Source organism: Anolis carolinensis, chromosome 1, assembly GCF_035594765.1.
Source record: "Anolis carolinensis isolate JA03-04 chromosome 1, rAnoCar3.1.pri, whole genome shotgun sequence".
NCBI lineage: Eukaryota > Metazoa > Chordata > Lepidosauria > Squamata > Dactyloidae > Anolis > Anolis carolinensis.
In genome coordinates this window covers 189,705,415-189,730,232 of record NC_085841.1, presented here as the reverse complement: position 1 = coordinate 189,730,232, position 24,818 = coordinate 189,705,415, and the positions used below count along the sequence as shown (strand labels likewise).

General features: G+C 36.8%; 1 protein-coding gene across 3 annotated transcripts in view; it reads right to left on the bottom strand.

Moving 5' to 3' along the window:
* satb2 (SATB homeobox 2) overlaps positions 1-24,818 on the bottom strand; it is a 188,419-nt gene that overhangs the window by 78,125 nt on the left and 85,476 nt on the right. For all 3 annotated transcript variants that reach the window (XM_062962674.1, XM_003226080.4, XM_062962679.1), the window contains exons 4-6: positions 16,099-16,225; positions 15,319-15,442; positions 3,105-3,207 (exon numbers count right to left, since the gene is read on the bottom strand). In XM_062962674.1, coding sequence (XP_062818744.1) covers positions 3,105-3,207; positions 15,319-15,442; positions 16,099-16,225 — 354 coding nt within the window. The remainder of the gene's footprint in view (positions 1-3,104; positions 3,208-15,318; positions 15,443-16,098; positions 16,226-24,818) is intronic.

Below are 24,818 nucleotides of genomic sequence, written 5' to 3'. Positions count from 1 at the left end.
GGTCAGCATGCATCCCGTCTGCATTCAGTGTGTATTCAGTCAGAAAAAACTAGGATTGCATACTGATAGAAATGGAGTATTTCCAAATATGATGAGACTCTATCTCACGAAAGCATACCTTATGATAAAAATAGTGCAAGAAGGATCCAAGGCAGATTTACTATTTATAAAGAGTGTTCACTGCATTATATATACTGTATATAATACTCTATATAGAGAGAGCAAAGGTAAAGGTTTTCCCCTGACATTAAGTCCAGTTGTGTCCGACTCTGGGGGTTGGTGCTCATCTCAATTTCTAAGCCGAAGAGCCCTCATTGTCTGTAGACACCTCCATGGTCATGTGGCTACATGGAGCGCTGTTACCTTTCCGCCAGAGCAGTACCTATTGATCTACTCACATTTGCATGTTTTTGAACTGCTAGGTTGGCAGAAGCTGGGGCTAACCATGGGTGCTCACTCCACCCCCCTGGATTCGAACCTGGGACCTTTCAGTCCATAAGTTCAGCAGCTTAGCGCTCTAACATGCTGCGTCACCGGGGGGCCCTATATATCTTAACTTTTCCTTAGCTCTAGAACTCAGGATAGCTTATAAAAATGGAAACAGACACAAGATCCTTAATTTACACCACATAGTTCACTTCAGCACAATTTTACAAAAATTAAAATATAATTAAACTATGAATAAAATTCAATGCAAATTAAAAGCAAATCCATTAGAGAATGATAAACAAAAACAATAGAGTGAACTCTTAAACAATAGTTTGCAAAGGCCTGTTAAAACAAAAAAAAGTTGCCACCTCCCCCTGGAAGGAAAGCACAGAGGAGCTTAGACTAGCCTCTCAAAGAATATAGATCTGAGCATGGGAACAGCCACTAAAAGATTTTACTTGCAAGGATCATGAGGGGGACAAAATATTCTTTCCTGAAGATCTCAAAACCTAGGTAAGCTCATTCAAAAAGGATAGTTCATCGAATAACATGAAGCTGAATCTAATGGAGCTCTATAGGTCACACCTGCTATTTCAATTGTGGATCATTACTATAAGAACACTTCCTATAAGTAGCAGTCTTGTTAGTTACAGCAGTAGTATCAGTATTAGTTGTAGTATTAACTGCCTAAAATTGCTAGGAACACTATATCACAATGTTGCAATAGAAAAATTAAGATAAGGCACTATTTAGAAGAGAAGTAAAAAAGGTAGGCGATTACTGTTGAGACTAGTCCTGTGAGGAAATTGTCTCGTGTTGATTTTAATTTGTAACTGCACCCAAACATCTGTTACAAACTTCTATGAATGTGCACAGACAGCTAATCAACTTCCAAAACTCAAATGCAACTCACATAAAGACAAAGACTGCTGTGAGCTAAGTGAAAACTTTAAAATACTTCAGACTTAAATAGTTCTGCTGCATTTGGAATGAATTCCACAAACTATACACTGAACATGTTTATTTCAAAATCTCCTTGCATATAGCTTGTACATCTGTTGCTAATGATATCAAATTATTGATTGTTCAGTTTCTTATATTTGTTTAAATGTTAAGTATATGTTCTGCAACCTAATGCTTTCCTTGTTCCAGAGGGTTTTTAAAATTTTTGCTATGCATTAGTCATATTTACTTTGATCTCTCAGTATGTATAATTATTTTACTGTTTGTTTATTTCGATAGAGTGGGAGGAGAAAAGACTGACCAAAGAGATCTATATGTGGCAACTTGTAACAGAATCACATAGCTTATGTTTAGGAAATCATGGTTTTGATTAAGAAGGAACCAGTTAGTTCCCACTGCTTTATTAAAAGAGACATTAGTGAATAAATAAGAAACACATTTCACACAACAGATTATGTTAAACTGGAATGCGAATAAAATAATTTTGGAACCGTCTGTTTGCAAATTAAAATTGTTTTTTGCTTTCATATTCAAGTTTTAGATAAAAGTATTAGTTCTTATAACATCAACAGCCAAATCAGCTGAATGACCCTGAATTGTTGATAGTTTTGCTGACCAGAATCACTATCCCCAACCCCTCATTTTAAAAAACTTAAGGAATGCATTGAGATTGAAGTTTACAAACAATCCCTGCTCTCACATATGAAATAAATTTTGATTTATAAACATTAGGTTATAAGTGGAAATGAAAATCATAAGAAAACTGAGAAGATGTGAAATTAAAAAATACCAAAGTCATCCCTTCAAAATGATTTTATATGATGATAATGAAGTTCTGTATCTGTTTATTTTTCAAGCACAACTATACCTGTGTGATTTTTTCACTGTTTTCGCTCTATACGTTGAGTCAATGAATCAACACTATTTGAACCATTTTAGAGCAGCTTGCGTTTATTCTGCATATACCTTAACCTCCTCTTCCTCCTTAAGTATAAGTGAATATGCATACACAGGCATACAGCCTTCCCAGTAGATATAAACACATTATCTCTTTACAGTATATACACTGTTATCCAGAAAACTCTTTGGGTTTAGATCCTTGACCTCTTGATTGAAATCAAAGTCCCATTCTGCTTTCATTGCATTGCTTTCATTGCAGTAATTTAACCATACTCATACTAACTAAAAAGTGAAAAAGAAAGAAAAAAGGAAAACTTTAAAAACCAAATTCTGAGGGAAAAATATTGTGGATTCCCATAATACAAACGAAATATGTGGTAGTAGTAATGCCAATTCTGAGAACATCACAGGAAGGCCTTTCTAGCATGTTTGAAGGTGCTATTCTACCATACATTGCTTTTTGCTTCTTCTTCTTTTTTTTCTTTTTCTTTTTTTTTTTTTGCAACAAGGAAGAGTGATCCAGGAGATGGCCTTGAAGCTCTGTTGTTCCTTTGATTCTTTTAAAGCTAAATGCATATAAATAAAAAGCACTTAGAAATATTATTTTGTTTACCTTGAGGCACAACGTTTATAAAAAGGTTCAAACTCAAATGGATACATAGAAGACCTTTGCATCCAGAGAAATATTGTTGATATTGTATGTATAAACCACCCTTTGTATAGCATTACTCAATCATTTTGAAATAATGATTTTCAAGCGTTCAAGACGTGTTCACAGGCTTGGTAGCAAATAATAATGAAAATCAGTTTACCTTTAATCTTCTTGTACTTTTTATACCATCTCCCAAACTCCTGGCACTTGGTTGTTGACACGTTGGCATAATATGTGCTATTTACAATGGATGATATCATACTCTGGAAGTACAGAGAGACAGAACACGTAAGTAACTATATAATCAAATATCCTTCATAAAGTAAGTAATATATTACTTCAGACTCATAACTGTTGTTTTTAAAAATAAAAACACATATTACTGGGAAGATCTCAAAATTGTCATTTCGGATTACTAGATGGCATTACTTTCATTGTTCTTTGTGAGGAAACGGCTTCACTGCCCATCTTATACTAACTTTTCACTTTAATTTATACTAGGTATTATAAAAATAACCATCTCACTAGAAGCTGGTTTCATTAGGAAATACAAAGTGTGAGAAGAATTGTGATTTAGGAAGTGAATCTGAATGGAAAGAACAGGTACTCCAGTATGCATAATCAACATAAGGTTTTTCAGATGTGCTTGTTTTAACTGCAATAAAGACTACACAGCCAAAAATCTGGGAATATTCATGCTACGTGATGCAGAACAATAGTTAGGCAAATAAGTTAAATAAATATATAGAAAAGTGCCATTAAGCCTTGTGTGAAAATCCTAACAGGGGGACAAATCACAATGCTACTTTGAGTTGTAAAGCTAAAAATAGTGCAATATGAAACTACCATATGGATATGACAACCAGTGTTGAAATACTTTGAAAATACGTTGAACCACTGGAAATCGTCTTTGCCTGCCAAAACCCATTTACTACCTAACAAAAAATACACTTACTTGAGTCAAATTGCACAAGATATATTTTATGAAGAGCTGCTTTCTGCTTTCATCTATTTTTTTTAATTAATTTTAATTTTTTGAGAGCTTAATCATCAAAAATATCAACTCACCTAAAACATGCACTGTTAGTGAGCATATTGTGCCTTCTATGTATTCATAATTTCTAAAATAAGGAAGTGGTAGCTATTTAGAGAGCCTGAGAAAAGAGAATATATTGGCTTTAAACTATAAGGGATGCTGGAGGAATAATTATGGTGGATTAACAATTTCATGTACCTTCTTTTATCTTTTCAACAAAATCTCAATATTCATAATACAGCACAGCCAAATCTTTAAACATCTTTAAAAGCTTGCTTTTAAATTATAATTTTCATAGAGTAATGTTGAAATATTATTTTCTCTTAAGAGCTAAGTCTTATAAAGCAAAATGAAAAAATACCAAATCTACAAAACACTTTATTGGGCCAACCAGAGAGGAACAAAATACATCATGCATTTTCGGTTGGCCCAATACAAGTATGAATACTTCCCCCAGGTCCCTTCTATTCTTGAGGCAACTTTAACCTCATCATTGCAATGCCCTCTGAGGTAACACTTCTGTGGTCATGAACTGTTTCTTGAGCTTCTAGCTGAAAGCTTCATAGCATATATGAAAATTTCTACAGCAGCAGTTCTAAAAGTGTGCTCTGCGGAGCCCTCCTCCCTCCTCTCCTCCGCCTTCAAACTTTTCCTTTTTTTACAGCTCTTCCCCTTTCCCCACCTCCCTCACCCGAGAAGCCTTTTCTCCTGCCTCTTCTGCCACCGCTGCAGATATTTTCCCCTGCCTCCCTCACCCACAAAAGCCTTTTTTGCTCGCCTCCCTCATCCCCAAAAGCTTCACCTCCACCTCCTCTGCCAGCCAGATACATTTCCCCTCGTCATCTGTTGGGGGTGCTCTGCTTATGTTTTTCCTGCAAGGCAGAGGAGGTTGCAATGGATGGCCCCTGGGGTTTCTGCTATTATTATTATTATTATTATTATTATTATTATTACAAAAGCTGGGTGGCCATCTTTTGGGGTGCTTTGATTGTACTTTTACTGCATGGCAGAAAGGGGTTGGACTGGATGGCCCCTGGGGTTTCTGCTAGTAATATAATATACAGTAGAGTTCTGGTTATCCGACACACCATATTATCCGACATGCCAGGGGCTGCCTGTATTAGCATAAAAGAGTGCATACCATGCATTGGAGGAGCCCTTCCAGGGGATGCAGAGGGAGGCCAAATTCAAAAGGCATCCTTTGAGCAACTTTTGAAACTTCTCTCTCCGGAGGCGGAGAGCAGGTGCCTTGAGGGAGGTAGGCTCTGAAGGAGAACTCCATGGAAGTTTTTTTCCCCCTCGCCTCATTCACTCACCTTTGAGGAGTTCAGAGGCTCCCACCAGCTGCTCCGAGGTGGCGGGCGGGCGGGCAGGTGGGCGGGCTCGATGCAGAAGAGGGTGTGGAGCTGTGAGGAGGCACACATGGTTGCCTCTGCCACTGCGTCTGTCTCCCCCTCCTCCACCACCTCCTCCTTCGCATCCTCCTGAAGCAGCCCGAGGAGGGAGCTCAGAAGAGGGAGAGGGAGGAGGACTTTTCTCTCCCCAAGCAGCAATGGAGGGAGCCTGGTGCTTGAGGAGATAAAAGTCCCTTCCCTCCTTGCCAAGTCCCTGGCTTGGAGCCTTGTTGCCTAGAGAAACTGTTGCCTAGAAAAAGGCAGCAACTGAGCTCTTGAAGCCTGGTCCTTGGGGAGGGAAAAGCCTCTTCCCTCCCTGTCATGCACCCAGCTTGAAGAGTGGAGAGGCTTGGATAATAGGGCCTCCCTATTATCCAACAGTTTCAGTTATCTGACACTTGGCCCACCCCTTTATGTCGGATAACCAGAACTCTACTGTAATATGATATATAAACATTTCTTAGGGCTCCACGAGAAAAGGCTCTGCAGCGGAAGAAGTCTGAGAACCCCTGCTCTACACTAAGTCTCCACAACACTCTAAGGAGGGTTTTAATTCACAGAGAACCCTTAATCATTTTCAAAAATGTACCAACCTTGTAAAAGAGAACTACTACAACAAGGCCCAAACAAAACTGGCCACAAGTGTCCCCACTGCCATCCTGCCCCCTTCCCAGAGGAATTCAGTTTCCTAAGAGGCAGATTATATGGGAGACAGCGATCCTGATGGTAACCTGGACCCAAACCATGTAGGGCTTTAAAAGTCAAAGCTAATACTTTGGGCTTTGTCTGGAAAATAATTAGCAATCAGTGGAATTACTTTAATATGGGGGTAGTATGCTCACTCTTAGATGTTCCAATTAGTCTGGCTATCATATTTTGAACTAATTGGACTTTCCAAATTTGGTACAGAGAAAGCTCAATATGAAGCACAATGCAAAAGTCCAACTTTGGGGTTACCAGCCCATACGCTCCTATCCTTGGGTCCTCCAGTTCTAAAAAAGGGTATGTCAACCAAAGCTGGTAGTAAGCATTCCTCATTGCTGTATCTACCTGGATTGAAATTTGGAGAGACAGATTCAGGAGCACTCCCAAGCTGCAGACGCAGTCTTTCAGGAGGAGTATAACCCCATCCAGAACTGGTTGATATACCTCCAACCCCAATTTAGGACTCTTAATTTAGGACAAGCATCACTCTCTGGATTCAGTTCCTTTTTTGAAGAGAAGTTATCCCCAACCTTCTGTAACCTGCCTGAACAACCGGAACCACTGCAGTACAGTGCCTCTGATCCCCAAAATCCTCAGGCACTTCAGAAAGATACCATGGTCAATGGTATCTAATGCCACTGAGTGATCTAGAAATATCAATAGAGATACATTCCCCCTGTCAGTGTTAAGACTGATATAATCCATTAAGGCAAGCACTATAGTCTCAATTTGTATCTATTAGTACAATATGAAGAAAATTATGATTCTGCCTCTTCACCTTGTGCTTTCTTGCCACAACTTTGCTCTTCTACCATTTTAAAGTTGATCTTCCTTTTTTGTTGTTCAATGTGAATCTTCAGGTTTTGCCTTGCTGTTACACTGACCAACACACATTTTGTTGCCTCAAATGTGCTTCCTTGTAACAACTTTTTATAGTTCAACATGAATTTGCATTTATACATTATTTGTTATTTATAAAGTACATTTTCTTATTTAAAAACATGAAATAAAAATATTGGGGGAAGAAGTTTTGAGGGACCGGAACAGATTAATAGCATTTCAATGGGAAAATTCACTTTCAGATAAGAGCATTTTGAGTTTAGTGCTCAGTCATGGAACAAATTAAACTCTTAAGTCAAGGTATCACTGTACAAGTATTTCAAAATCAGAAGAAATATGAAACTTCAAAAAACACCTGGTCACAAGCACTTTGAATAAGGGATACCCAACCTGTATTTACACCTCTCTTTTTCTGATGATCAGATGTTACAAAATCAAGAATGTTTTATTTTAATGTATTGTTTATTGATAAATATACCCCCTAGACTGTTTTGGGGGGAAATTCACACATTTCCGCAGCAAGAGACCTTTTTATCACTAGGAGGGAAACCAGACATCAACTTCTTGTTTACTTACTAGTAATTCAAAGTCCTCTTTCTGTGCCTAGAATTACCCAGCAGAGCAAAAGCATGCAACAACAAAGATGTTTCTAAAGATTTTGGAAGCATTTGATTTGGCAAGGGAATAGGCCTTCAAGATCCCATGAAGAATTCATCAATCCTGCCCCCCAAATCCTGAACTAAAATAGTATGTGTAAACAACACAGATATAACTGATTTAGTATAAGTTAAAATGACAAAATTTTCGTAATACAAATCCACACCCAATCTTTAACAAAACTATTTTTCATTTCAGCTACCTTATATCAAGAATAACAAAGACTAGAAGTTAAATCCAGTAGATAAAAACTAATTCTCTTTCATGATTATTTGAATCCCTATCTGAAGTAGAAGTAAACTCGTGTTTTAAAAAAGGAAAGATAAAAATCTTGCTGCTACCTTTTTTCACTTCCCTACAGAAGGAAACTTGATGCACTGTGAGCACATTAATAAATAGCAGCATTTACTTTACGGTTTCATTCCTATGAGACAACTTGTAATTTGCTTCGGTCAGTAATATATTAATCACGGGGGAGCTGTAACGACATTTCACATTTTGAACAATAATTTATTTTTAAATTTGGGGAAATGACTGTTTTAGAAGCAGAGTCAAATGATGGCAACAGACTGCTTATTTAAAACATACCAATTTTGGCAATATGTGAGCCAAAACAGAGGAGGAGGAGTTAAAACATGGAAGAATTTGAGAGGTGCTACTACCATTATTCTTACTCTTTCACAGTGTGTGCTTAATGCTATCCAACCTTTCCCAGAATGTGCTTAACTCCATTCAACACTAAAAACAGATTAGACTTAAAATTTTGTTCACTGTCCAAGTATTTGTGATTACAAAAGCCGTTTAAAATATCAAAGTACTGGATTTCATATGATTTATTGACAGTGAAAGATGTATTAATAAAAGGCAAACCCATTGATAAGAGAGCGGCTCTGATGGGTTGGTGCGTGCAGTATAACAAGATGGGATTTAGAAACTTAGTGGTTTTGTCTCTCAGAATACATAATCAATGATTTTATTAATTAAAGAAAAAACAAATATATAAATAGTCATAAAAACAAGACTGGTATAGGAAATGGTCTATTTCAGTGGTTCCCAACCTTTTTTTGACCAGAGTCCACTTGACCAGGGACCACTTTGACCAAGGATCACTCTCCAACATTAGTACCAAAAGGGTTACGAATCAGTTTTTGGTCAGCTTTAGATACAGTTTGGTTATTTGGGATGTTGATTCAGACATTTGCATTGGATAGACCATATCACCTGCTTGCCCACAGGAAACCATCTTTAATAATCTAGAGCTGATGTGGTCTATCAAATGCAATCGTCAGCTCTGCAGAAAGGAGTGGAAATAACATAAATAAAATTAATTAAATAAAGAGGAAGTAGGTTAGCAGACCGGATTTTCATTACCGCAGCCCACTGCTCGGCCGCAGCCCACAGGTTGGGAACCACTGGTCTATTCTAACCAACAAAACAGATGGAGATGACAGATATAAGATTTTGAACCAGGTTTTCTACACAGTTAAATCTATGCAATGATATCATTCTGATTCACTGTTCCAGGAGGAAGGGGGAAGTGTGGGGGGGGGGGCATGGGAAACGTGTGATACACATCCAAGGAATACATAAAGCATCAATTAAGGTAAAGTGACTTTTGGAACAATGTATATTGAGGTAAGATATGTATGGCAAAAGTCTGTAAATTGAATGAATGTATCAATAAAATCATTTAAAAAACCCAAAACATTGGCATCCATGTCTATTTGCAGGCTACCTTTCATCTTCTTCCCGGAGGCCTTGGCTGTTCTACATTGCCCTCTTGGGATGAGGGGGGGGGAGTGGGGGAACCAGTCAATGAGCTTAAACTGCCGTGTTAAACCTATTGGCTGGCAGCACCTGACTAGAATTACTTGATGCAAACCAATGCCTTTCCAGCCTCTCTCCCCCTCCCTCCCTCCCTCCCCCCTCCCCCCCTCCTCCAGCCTCGCAGATACAGGATGTACTTATTACACTACTTGTCTTTGAAAATCCCCAAAAAGCTGAAATACAAAATACTTCTGGTCCCAAGCATTTTGGATAAAGGAGGTTCAACTTTTATATTTTCCTGAAGGAGAAATTCACGTATAAATGGAGCTCTAAAAAAATTAAGACAGATGGTATATTTGGGAAATGAGGCATCTTTTTATTAGTGAACAAAAACAGGACTTTCATACCTCTTTTACGATGTTAATTTTTGTTTTGTAAAGGCATACTATCACATAACACTTGACAACTGCATAACAGACATATGTTGCAAGCCCAGCTAGAATAGATCCTCTGAGTTAACTGCCAAATGGTGATTCAATCCCACTGAATCAATGGGCAGAGCCAGCCCTAGGTATTTTTTAAGTGTAGGCGAACAGAATTTTGGTGCCCCCCCCCCCAAACCAATCACTGAAAAATAAAAGCGTTGGATAAGTGAAAATGTTGGATAATAAGGAGGGATTAAGGAAAAGCCTATTAAACATCAAATTACATTAAGATTTTATAAATTAAGCACCAAAACATCATGTTTTACAATAAATCAACAGAAAAAGCAGTCTCGACTGCACCCCCGTGTGTTTTGCGCCCCAAGCAACCGCTTAATTTGCCTCATTGTTGGACTGGCTCTGTCAATGGGCCTACTTTAGATGGCATTAACAACAGGATTTAGTCCTAACAATGAAAAGTCACCACACATATCAGTAAACTCCCAAAGACAAAGGCTGTACGATTTGTACTTTTCATTAACTAAGGCAAATATGTTAGCATATCATTATAGATATCATTCAGTGAGGAAAGTAAAATATTTTATTTTTGTTTTTATTCAAATGTATTATATTCTTAATCTAAAAAGTTATGATACTTGAATAAACCATTGTAGCAACCAGAACTATTATGAGTTCAATATAGAAAATGTGATTCCATTGATACATAGCAATGAACCTTAATGCAAATATCATAGATGTTATGGTCAGGGTCCAATGGTGTGGTAAGCTACATCCTGATGCTTCCTCTGAAAGTGATATCACTTGCCTTCCTACAGCTCCTGTTCTGTGAACTTCAAAGACCTTCTAAAGATAAATTTTGGTGCCATTGAGGACTGTGCAAGTTAGGAAAGTCCCCATTACACAAATCCTGGATACTAATGTATACCATTGGAATTGTATTGGATTATTGTTGTCTTCTTTCCTTCCAGAGCCAAATTGATCACAAATTGGGCAGTCACATTGTTTTGGAGAACAATTGTAGATTTAAATAATAGTGTTATCTTTTCAATAAAAATATATCTAGGGGTGAGTCCCTTGTCGACTTTTTTAGCGTCAAGCCCTCGCTAGTAGCATTTCCGATTATACTACTAAAATAGAAAGGGAAAGTACTTCCCACTATACTACTGAAATTACCACTTCCTAAATGATTTTGTATAAATCCCAAATAATGCATGCCCATTACACAAAGTCAGTTATGTAAAAAGAGAAAGGGAAAGTTAGTTTTTGCTTTTCCATCACCTATTTCAGTGGTGATCACTTCAACCTTAGAAGAGGCTTGTCTATTCACTCAACCCTAGAAATAGTAGAGGTTAATCAGAATAAATATGCAAGCTATGGAAAAGAAGATAATGCTCAGATTTTGAGGATTAGAAAAGAGCAGACATCCAAATATTTCCAGTGAAAATCAGAACAGTGCTAGAATAATATGAGGTGGTTATGATAATACCATAGACATGTGTTACATTTTAAAACGTGTGTTTAATAGTTCACTGAGGCAAACAAGATTGGTGTCTTTTGTGTCCTACTTTTATTTCCTAACTAAACACCAAAGTATGGCTCATATAGCCAAGGCCATTGCTCTCTGTGCAATACATATGATGTAAATGTAGAAGGTATAGATAGCATCATTGATATGACTTTGTAGAATTTAGCCTCTTGACATCTACAGTGTAAATGGATATTAATTGAGAAGGGTAAAGGGATATAAATATTTGAATAAACTACTGGAGGCTGAAACAGTTACAATATATAACTGAGTGGTTAAGCTGATTTAAGCGAAGGCACTACTACCCTCTTAATAAAATACTCAAGGAATAATAATAATAATAATAATAATAATAATAATAATAATAATAATAATAAAACTTTATTTCTAGACCACCCTCTCTCCCCAAAGGGATTCAGGAAAGTATATTTATGACAAAGTAGAAGGTAGCAACAGTGAACATGCATTGAATGGAGAAGGAACTAGAGAAGGAAAAGATTTCTTTCTAAGGCCCCTTCCACACAGCTGTATAAAATCCACATTGAACTAGATTATATGGCAGGGTGTACTCAGATAACCCAATTCCAATCAGATATTGTGGATTAGGTAAAGGTAAATGTTTCCCCTGACGTTAAGTCCAGTCATGTCTGACTCTGGGGGTTGGTGCTCATCTCCATTTCTAAGCAGAAGAGCCGGCATTGTCCGTAGACACCTCCAAGGTCATATGGCTGGCATGACTGCATGGAGCGCCGTTACCTTCCTGCCAGAGCGATACCTATTGATCTACTCACATTGGCATATTTTCGAACTGCTAGGTTGGCAGGAGCTGGAGCAAACAGTGGCCGCTCATGCCGCTCCCGGGGTTTGAACCTGGGACCTTTCGGTCTCCAGTTCAGTGCTTTAACGCATTTTGCCACTGGGGCTTGTGGATTATCTGCCTTGATATTCCAGGTTATATGGCTGTGAGGAAGGGCCCTAAAGTGTGGAAACACTCTGTGAAACAAATTCTACACTGGAGTAAAACATACTGTGTGTAATGCTACTATTCCAAACACAGAGATGGATAATCTCAAAATGATGACTACTAAATTGCATTCATCTTAAACCTCTGAGTGAGAGTGCATGTATGAGCACAATACTTTAATACATAAACAAACAGATATGCATAGAGAAATCAGTAAATGCATACACAAATACAGGGAAGCATAGACATGAAGCAAAAAAAATCCCATATAACAAATGTGAACATTATTGTAAAGACTTTACAGAAGGCTGTGATATTCCATATGTATACCACTGGTTTATCAAATGCAAATACAGATTACAGCCTAAGGGCCCTTCCACACAGTCCTATATCCCATAATATCAAGGCAGAAAATCCCACAATATCTGCTTTGAACTGGGTTATCTGAGTCCACACTCAAATTATGTGGGATTTTCTGCCTTGATATTCTGGGATATAGGGCTGTGTGGAAGGGCCCTATATGTTATCCCACTAAATTACAACCACTGAATCCGTATGACTAATATCAGTGTTCACTTAATAGGATCACACTGATTCGATAGATCTGTTCTAATTGAGACTAACAACTAGATTTAGGTAAGTGAAGAATGATGTAGATCGGGGTCCTCAAATTTTTAAAGCAGAGGGCCGGTCCACAATCCTTCAGACTGTGGAGGGGCCAAATTATCATTTGGAGGAAAAAAACTGAACAAATTCCTATGCACACTGCACATGTCTTATTTGTAGTGCAAAACAACAACATCAATGAAAGAACAATACAATATTTAAAAATGAAAACAATTGTAACCAGCATAAACCTATCAGGATTTCAATGGGAAGTGTGGGCCTGCTTCTGGCCAATGAGATAGTCAAGTTAATTCGGATTGTTGTTGTTGTGTGCCTTCAAGTCATTTCAGACTTTGGGCGAGCCTAACTCTAAAATTATTTATTTATTCATTTAATACATTTATTTATTTATTACATTTATATACTGCCCTTCTCACCCTGAAGGGGACTCAGAGCAGCTGTATAATATAATACAATATATTATATTATTAGCATAGCACAATATTAGCATTATATATTACTATATTGAACTATACCACTATACTGTAATATTATATGTAATATATAACATATAATTAATATTATTATATGGTATTATTATTATATTGTATAACATTATAATATTATTATCAATATTATATGTATATACAATATAATATATTATTAAAATGATATAAAAATATTATATTATAAAACTGAGGGCAGGGGCCAGGTAAATGACCTTGGAGGGCCGCATCCGGCCCCCGGGCCTTAGTTTGGGGATCCCTGATGTAGATAATGAGTGGTCATTATATTTCATGCTAATTTTTAACCTTGGTTTGAAAGTGGTGATGGATACCTCATCGATATTGGAGAGATATGACTCTGGGCCCTTCTACACTTAACTAAATCCTGGGAGGACCTGGGTTATTTAAACTCAGTTACTCCTGGGATTTATTATTTATTTATTTATTTATTTACAGTATTTAGTCCACATCCTCCTCCTACAACCCCACGATTTCCCTGGGGAGGTGACCCAGAAGGGCATCCAGCCCACTATTTCCCCCTCAAAAACTTATGTGAGGGTCCAGCTGACTCAATTCGGTTTTACCTGTCATTTGGCTACCTCAGGTCCCACATGTTGGGCCTTTCTGGAAGGGCCCTCAGATGGGAGTATAAACCAATTTCCTCATGGCTATCATTTGATATTTTAATAATAATTTTAATAACAGCCAAAATTATGTGTTGTTAATATCCTGCTCTATAGCCTTTGATTTCAGGGATCTCTTGAATTTTAAAACTGTTTAAAAATCAAAACAATGAAAATAATTTGAGCACACTATAAGCATATTAAGCAGTGTAATGAATTAAAACAGCCTTAGAATTAAAAAAAAAACTTCAAGCCTATGTGCATTTTGGAAAAGATCAAAATGTTAAAAGGCTATTAAAATCTAAAAAGAAGAGGAAGGTGTGAATGATGAGGCAAATTCCAGATAAAATTCCAATTAAAAATAAACTAATTCCACCAATCAAATCCTAACTTTTCCTTCTACATACAAAAATGTCACATCAGTATAAATAAGTATGCATTTAGTTTTGTTCTTTCTTACCATTGAGAAATAAAAAAGGGAATATAATTGAATAGAGCCTATCTTTTAAAGGGGCTTCATTATATTAATAGAATACTGTTATCCAATACTGATCAGAGCCCTGCTCAACAGCCTTCAGGCTTCATTGCTATCTGTTTGTATTCAATTTGTGATACTACTTCAGATAATTTCAGAAAGGTTGTTGGTTTAAAGGAGGCTAGCCCTTCTCAATACTATGTTATAGTCAACAGAAAGAATTCAACATCTCAGAAAGAATGCCCTTAATATATTAATTGTGTAAAATAATTAGGTACAGCACAGCTTTGTCTATATACAAGTTAACTACTGCAGTATACGTATTTGATTACAATTAAAACAAAAAGTATTTACGTTAAGCAGATCAATGTATTCTAGTAAAGGACATTGTGCATTATTTCAAAGCCTATTTTAATTTTTAAGCACTGTATATGTGATATTTGCAAATTTTATTGATTAATTTATCTGAACTTGGAAAATAGCCATTCTATATTTTGAAATTTTACATCTTGCAATTTCAGTCAATGTAGACTGCTTTTGCTTAAAAAGCTAGTCAAGCAAATAATAAGCGGAAGGAAAAGCAGGTAACACATGCTTCAGAACCACACATGGGATATGTCCACACAACGAGGGGGAGAAAAATTATCCTTTCCATTTATCCTCTTGTCATCCTTTCTCACTGGCCTATGTCTTTCTCAGTTTATGCAAATGGGTTTTCTTTCTTCTTTTTAAAGACACTATACTTCTTTCAAACTTAGGTTTTACACATTGTATTACTTTAGGATATCCAAAAGATGATAACAGAAAATGATAACATTAACAGAAGCACTAACCTGGGACAGAGGACATTCTTTGGCTAATGTGCTCTGATTCATCTCTTTGAGCAACTCCTTTAAGGCGTTGCGGACTGTGGCATGGTTCCACTGCTCTGCTGGCAAGTCTTCTAGCTTTGAACAACTGTGAAAACACAGAACAGAAGAATAAACAGATGGAAAGCATCACCTGCAAGGTTAGCTGGTCTTTATTTAAGAGCTATAAAGCCCCATGAAGCCAAACACAATTTAGAATCCCATGCTTCTTCCCACTTGTGATGTAGCAATTTCTTCCACCTACCATCCTGAACATAACAGGACTTATTTAACAACAGTGACTTAAACACAGGGCTACAGCCTAAATGGAAGCAATCAATTGCTGCATTGCATTCTGCTAATGTTGTACCCCAGTAAAAACCAACAAAAGGACCCAGCCGTCAAGACTCCAAATCTTAGTTCTTGATTTCTGGATAAGTTATAAAAACCGCAAAAGTGTTTATTTTGTAAAAATGTAAAAATTTAAGCATTTTATCAGGCTTTTTAGGAGCTAGTAAGTATGGAAAGTTTTCTTTTAAATATCTTTCAGTGAATAACAGTACTTGTCTGAATTACAAATATTATGTTGAGATAAAACATTGGCCACAAAGGGATGCCAATGGGCTCTTTTTGTTTCTTACCATTTTCCATTTCAACAAAAGCTCTGAAATTAATGAAGACAGGATGTGCAAATCTCAGTAGTAATGCTGTGATCGGCAGAGCAGCTCAGAGACTAGAGAAGGGCAGATGTTCTGGAATACCCACCTTTGTAATTGAATTTTCAATGTCACAACATGATAGACATCTTGTAACATGTCGGCTACTGTAGCATCGGGAACATCTGTCATATAACTGAGTGGAAGAGGATTCCACTTGCCAAGTTTGATTATACCTGGAAAAGAATTAATGGAACAAACAAATATATAAGCTTATATCTGTTTACTAATGTCATTAGATGATTTATTAAAGGAACATGACTTTCAATAGAGTATACAATTTTTTTCTGATAGTTGTATACAGAGTTAAAGCCCAAAACATCTTTCCTACACAGTGTGAAGGGCCTAAAAAGTAAGCAAACTTAAGACAAGATACAAACCTAAATTCACATCCTCTAAATTCTTCAGAAATGTGAATTCAATTTTGTACTAAAGAAGATCACAGGAAAATAGCAAGTACCCCTATACCTAGTCAGAGCAATGGTTTGCCTGGCAGTATCTATCTACCTGTAGTTTCAAACAGAATGTTTTTCCCATCCTATCTGGAGATTCCAGGGAGTGGATTTACAGCTTTCTCTGTACAAAGCATCACAGTTACAGTCATTCCCTAACATCCTTTATATGAGAAGTCAATATCTAATACTGGCAAAGTGAATACTTAACTAGTCTAGTTTCAAATTAGCCATTTAATTTAATACAATTAATAACAATGAAGGTAGAATTTTCATTACAGTTGGAACTAAAGAAGATATACTGGAAATGGTCTTTATGCAGTATAAATGCAATGTTCAGTTACCTTTATACGTTTGACTGCATTTATGTTCTTCTGTGTAAATAATCTGCATACACAGGGGAATGCCTTTGCAAACATGTATTAATGTGCTGATTTCCAATCCACACCTGCAATGTTTCATTAATGATCTTACCCATTTATTTAACTTTCCTTCTGGGAAAAGAGAATGTAGCTACAAAGTGTTGTGTTGTGCGCTTGTCATTATTGTTACTAAATGGGAAATATTCTCAGTCCTTTTTAATTGAGTGTATAAACTGGTATTTTGTAATTGTAGTTTTTTCCTGTTTGTACAAAATGGTTGCTTGGGGAATTTTTGTTGGCCTGCCTTTGCTGTATAGTAATTTACTCTTGAGTAAAATGAATAAGATTGCAAAAAATATCCTTCCCACAATTTTTGTTGTTCCTGCTGCTGCAATCATATGCACTTTACTCAAAGGAAACTGATCCAAAATAAATCATATTTTTAAAAAGCATTTTAAGTGAACGTTTTCACTATGAAAATATGTTTAGAAATTGCTTTAAAAGCAACACTATGTAATATGATTTTTGTTTCTGGATTATAAACATTTCCTACATAAACATTTGTAGGAATTAAACATAAACATTTCTATCATAAAAACACAAAAAAAGTTTGTTTTTGCGCGACACCTTGCAGTACATTTTGCAACGGTTTTTAAATGAGTATCTCACTGAGTCTCAACCAATTCAACATAGTTTGTGGCAGACACAAAAATGATGCCTCTGGAGCAGGGGTCCCCAAACTAAGGCCCGGGGGCCCGGATGCGGCCCTCCAAGGTCATTTACCTGGCCCCCTCCCTCAGTTTTATAATATAATATTTTATATCATTTTAACAATATAATATATTGTATATACATATAATATTGATAATAATATTATTATAATGTTATACAATATAATAGTAATAATAATACCATATAATAATATTAATATAGTTCAGTATAGTGGTATAGTTCAATATAGTAATATATAATGCTAATATTTTGCTATGCTAATAATATATATTGTATGTATATACAGCTGCTCTGATTCCCCTTCGGGGTGAGAAGGGCAAGATATAAATGTAATAAATAAATGTAGTAAATGAATAAATAAATAATTTTAGACTTAGGCTCGCCCAAAGTCTGAAATGACTTGAAGGCACACAACAACAATCCTAATTAACTTGACTATCTCATTGGCCAGAAGCAGGCCCACACTTCCCATTGAAATCCTGATAGGTTTATGTTGGTTACAGTTGTTTTCATTTTTAAATACTGTATTGTTCTTTCATTGTTGTTGTTCTTTTGCACTACAAATAAGGCATATGCAGTGTGCATAAGAATTTGTTGGTTTTTTCTTCAAATGATAATTTGGCCCCTCCACAGTCTGAAGGATTGTGGACCGGCCCTCTGCTTTAAAGGTTTGAGGACCCCTGCTCTGGAGTATAACAGCGACTTTCAAAGTAAGGACCCCACAACTAAGCAGGAAATAACACTTTCAAACCAGAAAATTTTTCAATTTTTGTAACATATTGTAATTTACGAAATGGGAAGGTTAACTGCATCCAAAATAGTAATTTTCTTCTTTGGGTTCCTTGGAACAATAATTATTTTTGAATACGTTTGAAACTCCATGTTCCACAATTTTGCTAAATTATGCTTTTATTTATTTATTTATTTAAAACATTTATATTCCTTCCTTCTCATCTTGAAGGGGACTCAGAGCAGAGCATAACATATGTACGGCAAGTACTCCATGCTGGGACATAAAATAATTATAAATATACACAAACATTAAAATCAGTTATATCTAGTTTAAAATCAGCCATTTAAACCAATTCAGAACATCATGCTGGCTCCAGTCAGAGGAGTAGGTTTCCTACTATTGCCTCACTGCACTGCCCAAAGGCTTGGTCCCACTGTCAGGTATTTACCATCTTTCTGGAGGACAAGAGGGAAGGGGCTAATCTAATCTCCCCAGGAAGGGTGTTCCATAACCGGAGGGCAATCACTGAGAAGGCCCTGTCTCTTGTCCCCACCAAACATGCCTGTGATGGTGGTGGGACCGAAAGCAGGGCCTTCCCAGAAGATCTTAGTCTTCACTGTGGTTATATACTCATATACTTTCTAGTATACTCATATACTTTCCAGAAATGCACAGATTAAGTAACATTTCACTTTCAGCACCACAATAAGTTTTCAAATAAATGAAGTTAATTTGTCACATGTCGTTTTACATTTATGGGCCTCTCGGAGAGCAGAGACCAAGGCAATTATCATCAAAGGTAACTTAAAAAGTGATAACTCATGCCCTCTACATTGTCCTGGAAGTGATGTAATATACATAGTACTTTACTACATATGAGGTATATATGTCCTAAGAGAGTTCAGTTTTCCATTAAAAATTGTATATCTGAAATGACTGAACAGAATTTACAGCATTCTTCTGCAAGTCTCCTAATGCAAACTTAAGGAATGGGCATCTAATTTCCGTTTTGTTTGGGATCACTTGAATTGAGATTGCAAAGCAATAAAAAAAACACTAAACAGCTTGTCTTTTAGAACAGGGCTTGATAGAGTTTGGAGCACTGCCCTCTCTGAAAAGTGCTATCAAATCAACTTTGCCAATGGACTTTCTAGAGAAAGTGCATTTGATGAAGTGCCATGCCAGTTTATTTTTTAATCAAACAAAAGTAATTTTCCTTATGCTTTATTTGTTGAAATTCTGGAAATTTTCTTTGGCCCCTTCCACACAGCTGTACAAATTCCACATTGAACGGCATTATTGGCAGTGTGGACTCAGATAACCTAGTTCATAGCACATATTGTGGTTAACTGCCTTGATATCCTGGGTTATATGGCTGTGTGGAAGGGCCCTTTGTGATTACTTATCCTACTATGAGAAATATTTGCTATATATGAGTCAATATACTCATATATAGCAAATATTTGTTGATCCTATCTTTTCCTTTGTAAAAGTGCTAGAACAAATTTGTTACCACTTATTGCTTATTTTTTAAGGTTACTTCGTTGCAGTTTCTGAAATATTTTGTTTATTATAACAACAATGACCGCCAAGCACCAGGATTTTAGTTCCACGGGTGGTGCATTTTTAAAAGAGCCATAGGAAGCAATTTTACAACTACCTAAGGAGATATGGGGTAAATATGGTCTGAGTCAAACCAAGTCTGAAGGATTTACTGAGACAATTGTTGAAAACCAAGTCAAATCATAAAGCACCAGAGGAAAAGCCAGAAACAGATCAAAACTGAAAAATTGTTCCGAATAATGAAGCAGAAGAAAATGAATAGAGGCTGACAAGACTATGGCACCTAAGAAGTAGATGAGGCTACCACCAAAAAGCTTATGTGATAGCTCCAAAAGGTTCTGAACAATCTCTGTGCAAACACAGCTAACCCATTTGTGTGAGTTTCAGGGACAATGGAAAAAATACGTAAGAGCCATAGTATCCTTCATTAGGAATTGATTGTCAGAGAGCTACAAAAGTGCTTCTTAATTGTTCTAATAAAAGATTGCTTTAAAATGCTGTAAAAGTCTCAAAAGTCTATAGAACTTTTCAAAGACAGTTGGCTTCTTATATTTATGTACATAAGATACTATTGTAATTCAAATATAAATAATGTGTCCCGCATGGAGTCTCTATACTGGTGATATTATGCAAAATGCCTGTCTTTTAAGTTGGTAAAAGGAAATTCTATAGCAATAAGTTAAGCAATGATAGGACTGAAGCAACACAGGGCAATGGAATGTTAAGAGCTAGAAGATGTTTTAGGAAGAATATTGGAAATATAATGCAAAATGCAGGAAAAATTGTTGCTACCAGTGATCAGGTAAATTTCTTGTTCTTGTTTATAAATGAAGAAGACATTGTCTTGGCTAAAAATACAAAAACACAGGTGTTATGATAATGTTCCGTGCTCTTGCACATCAACACCTGGGCAAGTTTTCTTTGTTACAATACTGTAGATGTGCACTATTTTAGCTAGTGTTATGGGATTAGTAATGGGTGAATTTCCTTTAGATCACTTTGATTTTCAGACTTGTAATTCACTGTTTTGAAGAGCAGTTACTTGTACCTGGAGACAGAGGATTCATTCTGCCTTGAGAAAAAAATACAGGAGAGGTCTCTGAAACTATTACAATTTAGTCAAGGTAAATTTATGACAAAAACTTTTATATGACATGAGATGATAAAAGTCCTTAATATCTGAAGGACAACTCAAAATATTTCTAACTGTGACACAATATGGATGCTGAACTCCTATCTTTATGTATTAACAGTTAAACTAAGAGTTTCAGAGCTAGATCCTTTCCCTGCAGTGATCTATTTCTGAATAACAACCTAAAATTCCAGCTAATGCCAAAAAATCTTAAACTGACAAACAGGATACCCAATCTAGTTTCTTGATGTGTGTGTCTTAAGTTTCTATTTCCTTTAATACTGAAGATAACCAATACTTTATAGATTATAGCCTTTGACTATTTACATAATGAAAAACTACAGATAACCTTAAACAAGAAATGCTACAACATTTGATTTTCCTGATGTGTAAACTATACTCTGCATGAAAGATACTGTTAGGAGACAGTGTAGACAAAAGTAATGGTGTTTGATCATACAAAAGAACAGGAAAGGGCAGCCATTAAAGAACTAGTTAATTTTTAAAATGCAAACAGCAGTTCCAATTGTTATGGGTGGATGTGTAGGTTCAACAGTGAAGAAAGATGATACTGGGGATGGGGGTGGGGGTGTCAACTCATCTAAAATCTGATTATAAAAGTGAGTTCTATTAATATCATGAGCTGCTAAAAAGACGCATAAATAGATTCAAGAGTACATCAAGCCTGAACTATCATTAGAAGCAAAAACTGAAGCTATTTCACTTTTGGCATATCATGAGACCATATGTGTTATAGGAAAAGACAACAATCATTCGTAAATTAAAGGCAATAGCAAAAGAAAGAAATTACATTGGAGCTGGATTGACTCAACAAGAAAGCCAGAACCTCAAGCCTGCAATACCTGAGCAAGGTTGTTAATAACAGGATCTCTCAAAGGTCTTTCATTTACAGGGTTGTCACAAATGAAAGCTGATTTTATGGCACAAAACAACAATAACAAAGCTGTATTTGGATTATAATTCCCATTATCTTCAGGCATCCTGGCGATCTATTAGTTGATATACTGGATGGTACCAGCTCCTCAAAAGTGCTTTGTAACAAAAGATTTCAAATTTACAAATTCCAGTTTTATAACATGCCTCCCAGTGATATATTGTCCAGTGATATATCGATGAGTTATGGTTGTTTATTGTGCACTTAAATTGCTATGTAATGACCATAAAAATAAACCTACCCCACATTCAACATATGCATCTCGGCAGAGGCGGTCCAACCATAAGGCGAAATAGGCATTTGCCTGTGGCGCCATCGTCCCGGGGGCACCATCGTCCTGGGAGGAGGGCACCACTCTCCACCTCCTTCTCTTTCGGGCCTTCCAGCGACCGCGCTGGGCCTTCCGGCCGGCGCAGACCCACCTTTGCACCACGCAAGCCCACCTTTGGGGCCTTCAGAGATTGTGAGGTCTGTAGGAACTTGGAAGCTAGGTATGTGGGGTTTATATATCTATAGAAGGTCCAGGGTGGGAGAAAGAACTTTTCTTTGAAGCAGGTGTGAATGTTGTAATTAATCACCTTGATTAGCATTTAATGGCCCTGTGGCTTCAAGGCCTGGCTTCTTCTTGCCTGGGAGAATCTTTTTTTGGGAGGAGTTAGCTGCCCTGATTGTTTACTGTCTGGATTTCTTCTGTTTTCAGAGTGTTGTTCTTTATTTATTGTCCTGATTTTAGAGGGGTTTTTTTTAATACTGAGGGCTATCTGGGTTATCTAAGTCCACACTGCCCTATATCTCTGTTCAATGTTTAGTGCTAAATTTGCAAATATAGTAATTCCTACATAACATTACCATGTATTGAACTGCTTTTTCTATTGATTTGTTGTAAAACATGATGTTTTGGTACTTAATTTTTAAAATAATAATGTAATTTGATGTTTTATAGGCTTTTCCTTTATACTTCCTTATTATCCAACATTTTCGCTTATCCAACGCTTTTATTTTTCAGTGATTGGTTTGGGGGGGCGCCAAAATTCTGTTCACCTACACTTGAAAAATACCTAGGGCCGGCTCTGCATCTCGGTTCCACTGCAATACTTTAGCATATAAAGTCAAATAAATGTCACAGCAGTGTGACATAAACATCTACAATCATCTGAAAACCCATGAACAGAGAATAATACATTCACCTCATGTATGAAACACCACAGACGATGAACAGAAAGGTAAGTTTCATCCATGAAATAAGTTTTCACATTCATACTTTTAGCTTTCCTGGTATGGGGCCTGGTTGTTGTTTTTTTTCATAATTAAATAGTTGGTTCCAAATGTACCATTGGGTGGACAAAGGAAATTTCAAATCTCAGTTCAGCTATTAGAAAGACCTTCCATACTGGTTTCCTTTTCTACTTTTTCATTTTTTGATAACTGGAATTACCACAGCGTCCACAATGAAAAATATCTTCAGTTGAAGTATTGTTAGCTGCTTGAAGTAGTGGTTAAGAGGCAAGACACTTCCCAAATTTTGTCTATTTAAATATTACAGTAAACTATCATTAATAAAAAAACAAAATAGAGGAGTTCGTGTAGAAAGGAGAAAAGAATTGGGACAGTAGAAGTTCAAAGGAATGACATTTGAAATGTGCAAATACACCAGAAATAGAAATGTAGAGAAATAAAAAAAAACAGGTGAAAATGAAAAAACCTTCAAGTAAAAACTGCAGCAATCCTATTAAATTAAAAAAATTAGAAACTTGATCATACACCAATTAAAATGGGGAGAAGAAATCAGAAATACTGCATGTATGCAATACTTCTGATTTTTTCTCCTTTTCTATTATAATTCATGGTAATGTTCAAATTGGGCAGTTCTTCTGACTGAACTTCTTCCTTCAGAAGACTTTGTCTCCTAGCCCACAAAAACCTGCCAGACTGGTTCTAGAGAAGTTGACTAGTGGGGGGGGGGGGATGATGCTCAAGAGTGTTTTCATCCTGCCAGACCAAGAAAATGCTCTTCTGTCTGAAGCCTCCAAAAGAGAGAAATAACCCAAGTCAGAGGGATGTCCTAATATACATCTCCCACCTGCAATATAAAAAAAGATGGATACAACTATGTGTCCATAGATCTACGATAAGTGAAAATATCAATTTTCCTTTTCTGGACTATCTCTCAATATTGCTAGTTAGCACAACCAAAGGATAACTTTTTCAAGCCTTGCTCTTCACATAACACACCATATGATTCTGGACTAGTGACCAAGGAGCTGAATCAACAGGCTGCCAAGTAACGCCCCTTCTACACTGCCATGTAATCCAGTTCAATGTATATAATCTCGATTTTATATGGCTGTGTAAATTAGCTAACCAACTAAGGGTAAGTTTATACTAGCTGATAAATGTGGGATTGGTCTGGCCCCAGAGACTGATACATGCAATCACACACAAGTCTGCTCTAGTGGCGAGTTGGAGTCTATATGATCCAGCTGGGCTGAAACCTCATTGACCCTGCTTCACCATCACCTCAGTGTCTATGTTGCTGTCACCGCTCCCAGATGGACACAGAGCTATATGTGAGCTCCTGCCTGTCACAAGTGCTCTGTGCTTCCATCAGCAGAGGTGCCCACAACCTGAAAGAGAGATGAACTCCCCACCTGCTTCCTGGTTGAACAAGCACTTCTCAGCAGATCTCAGCACAAGGTACCATTTGGTAACCAGGAACTCACATGGAACTCTGCAGGTGTCTGTGGAGGCAATGGTGCTGATACGAGCACAATCCATTCCCTTTCCCTTTCACTGAGGAGTAAAAAGAATAGCAACAGTGCCCTGACTAAACAGTGGACTGA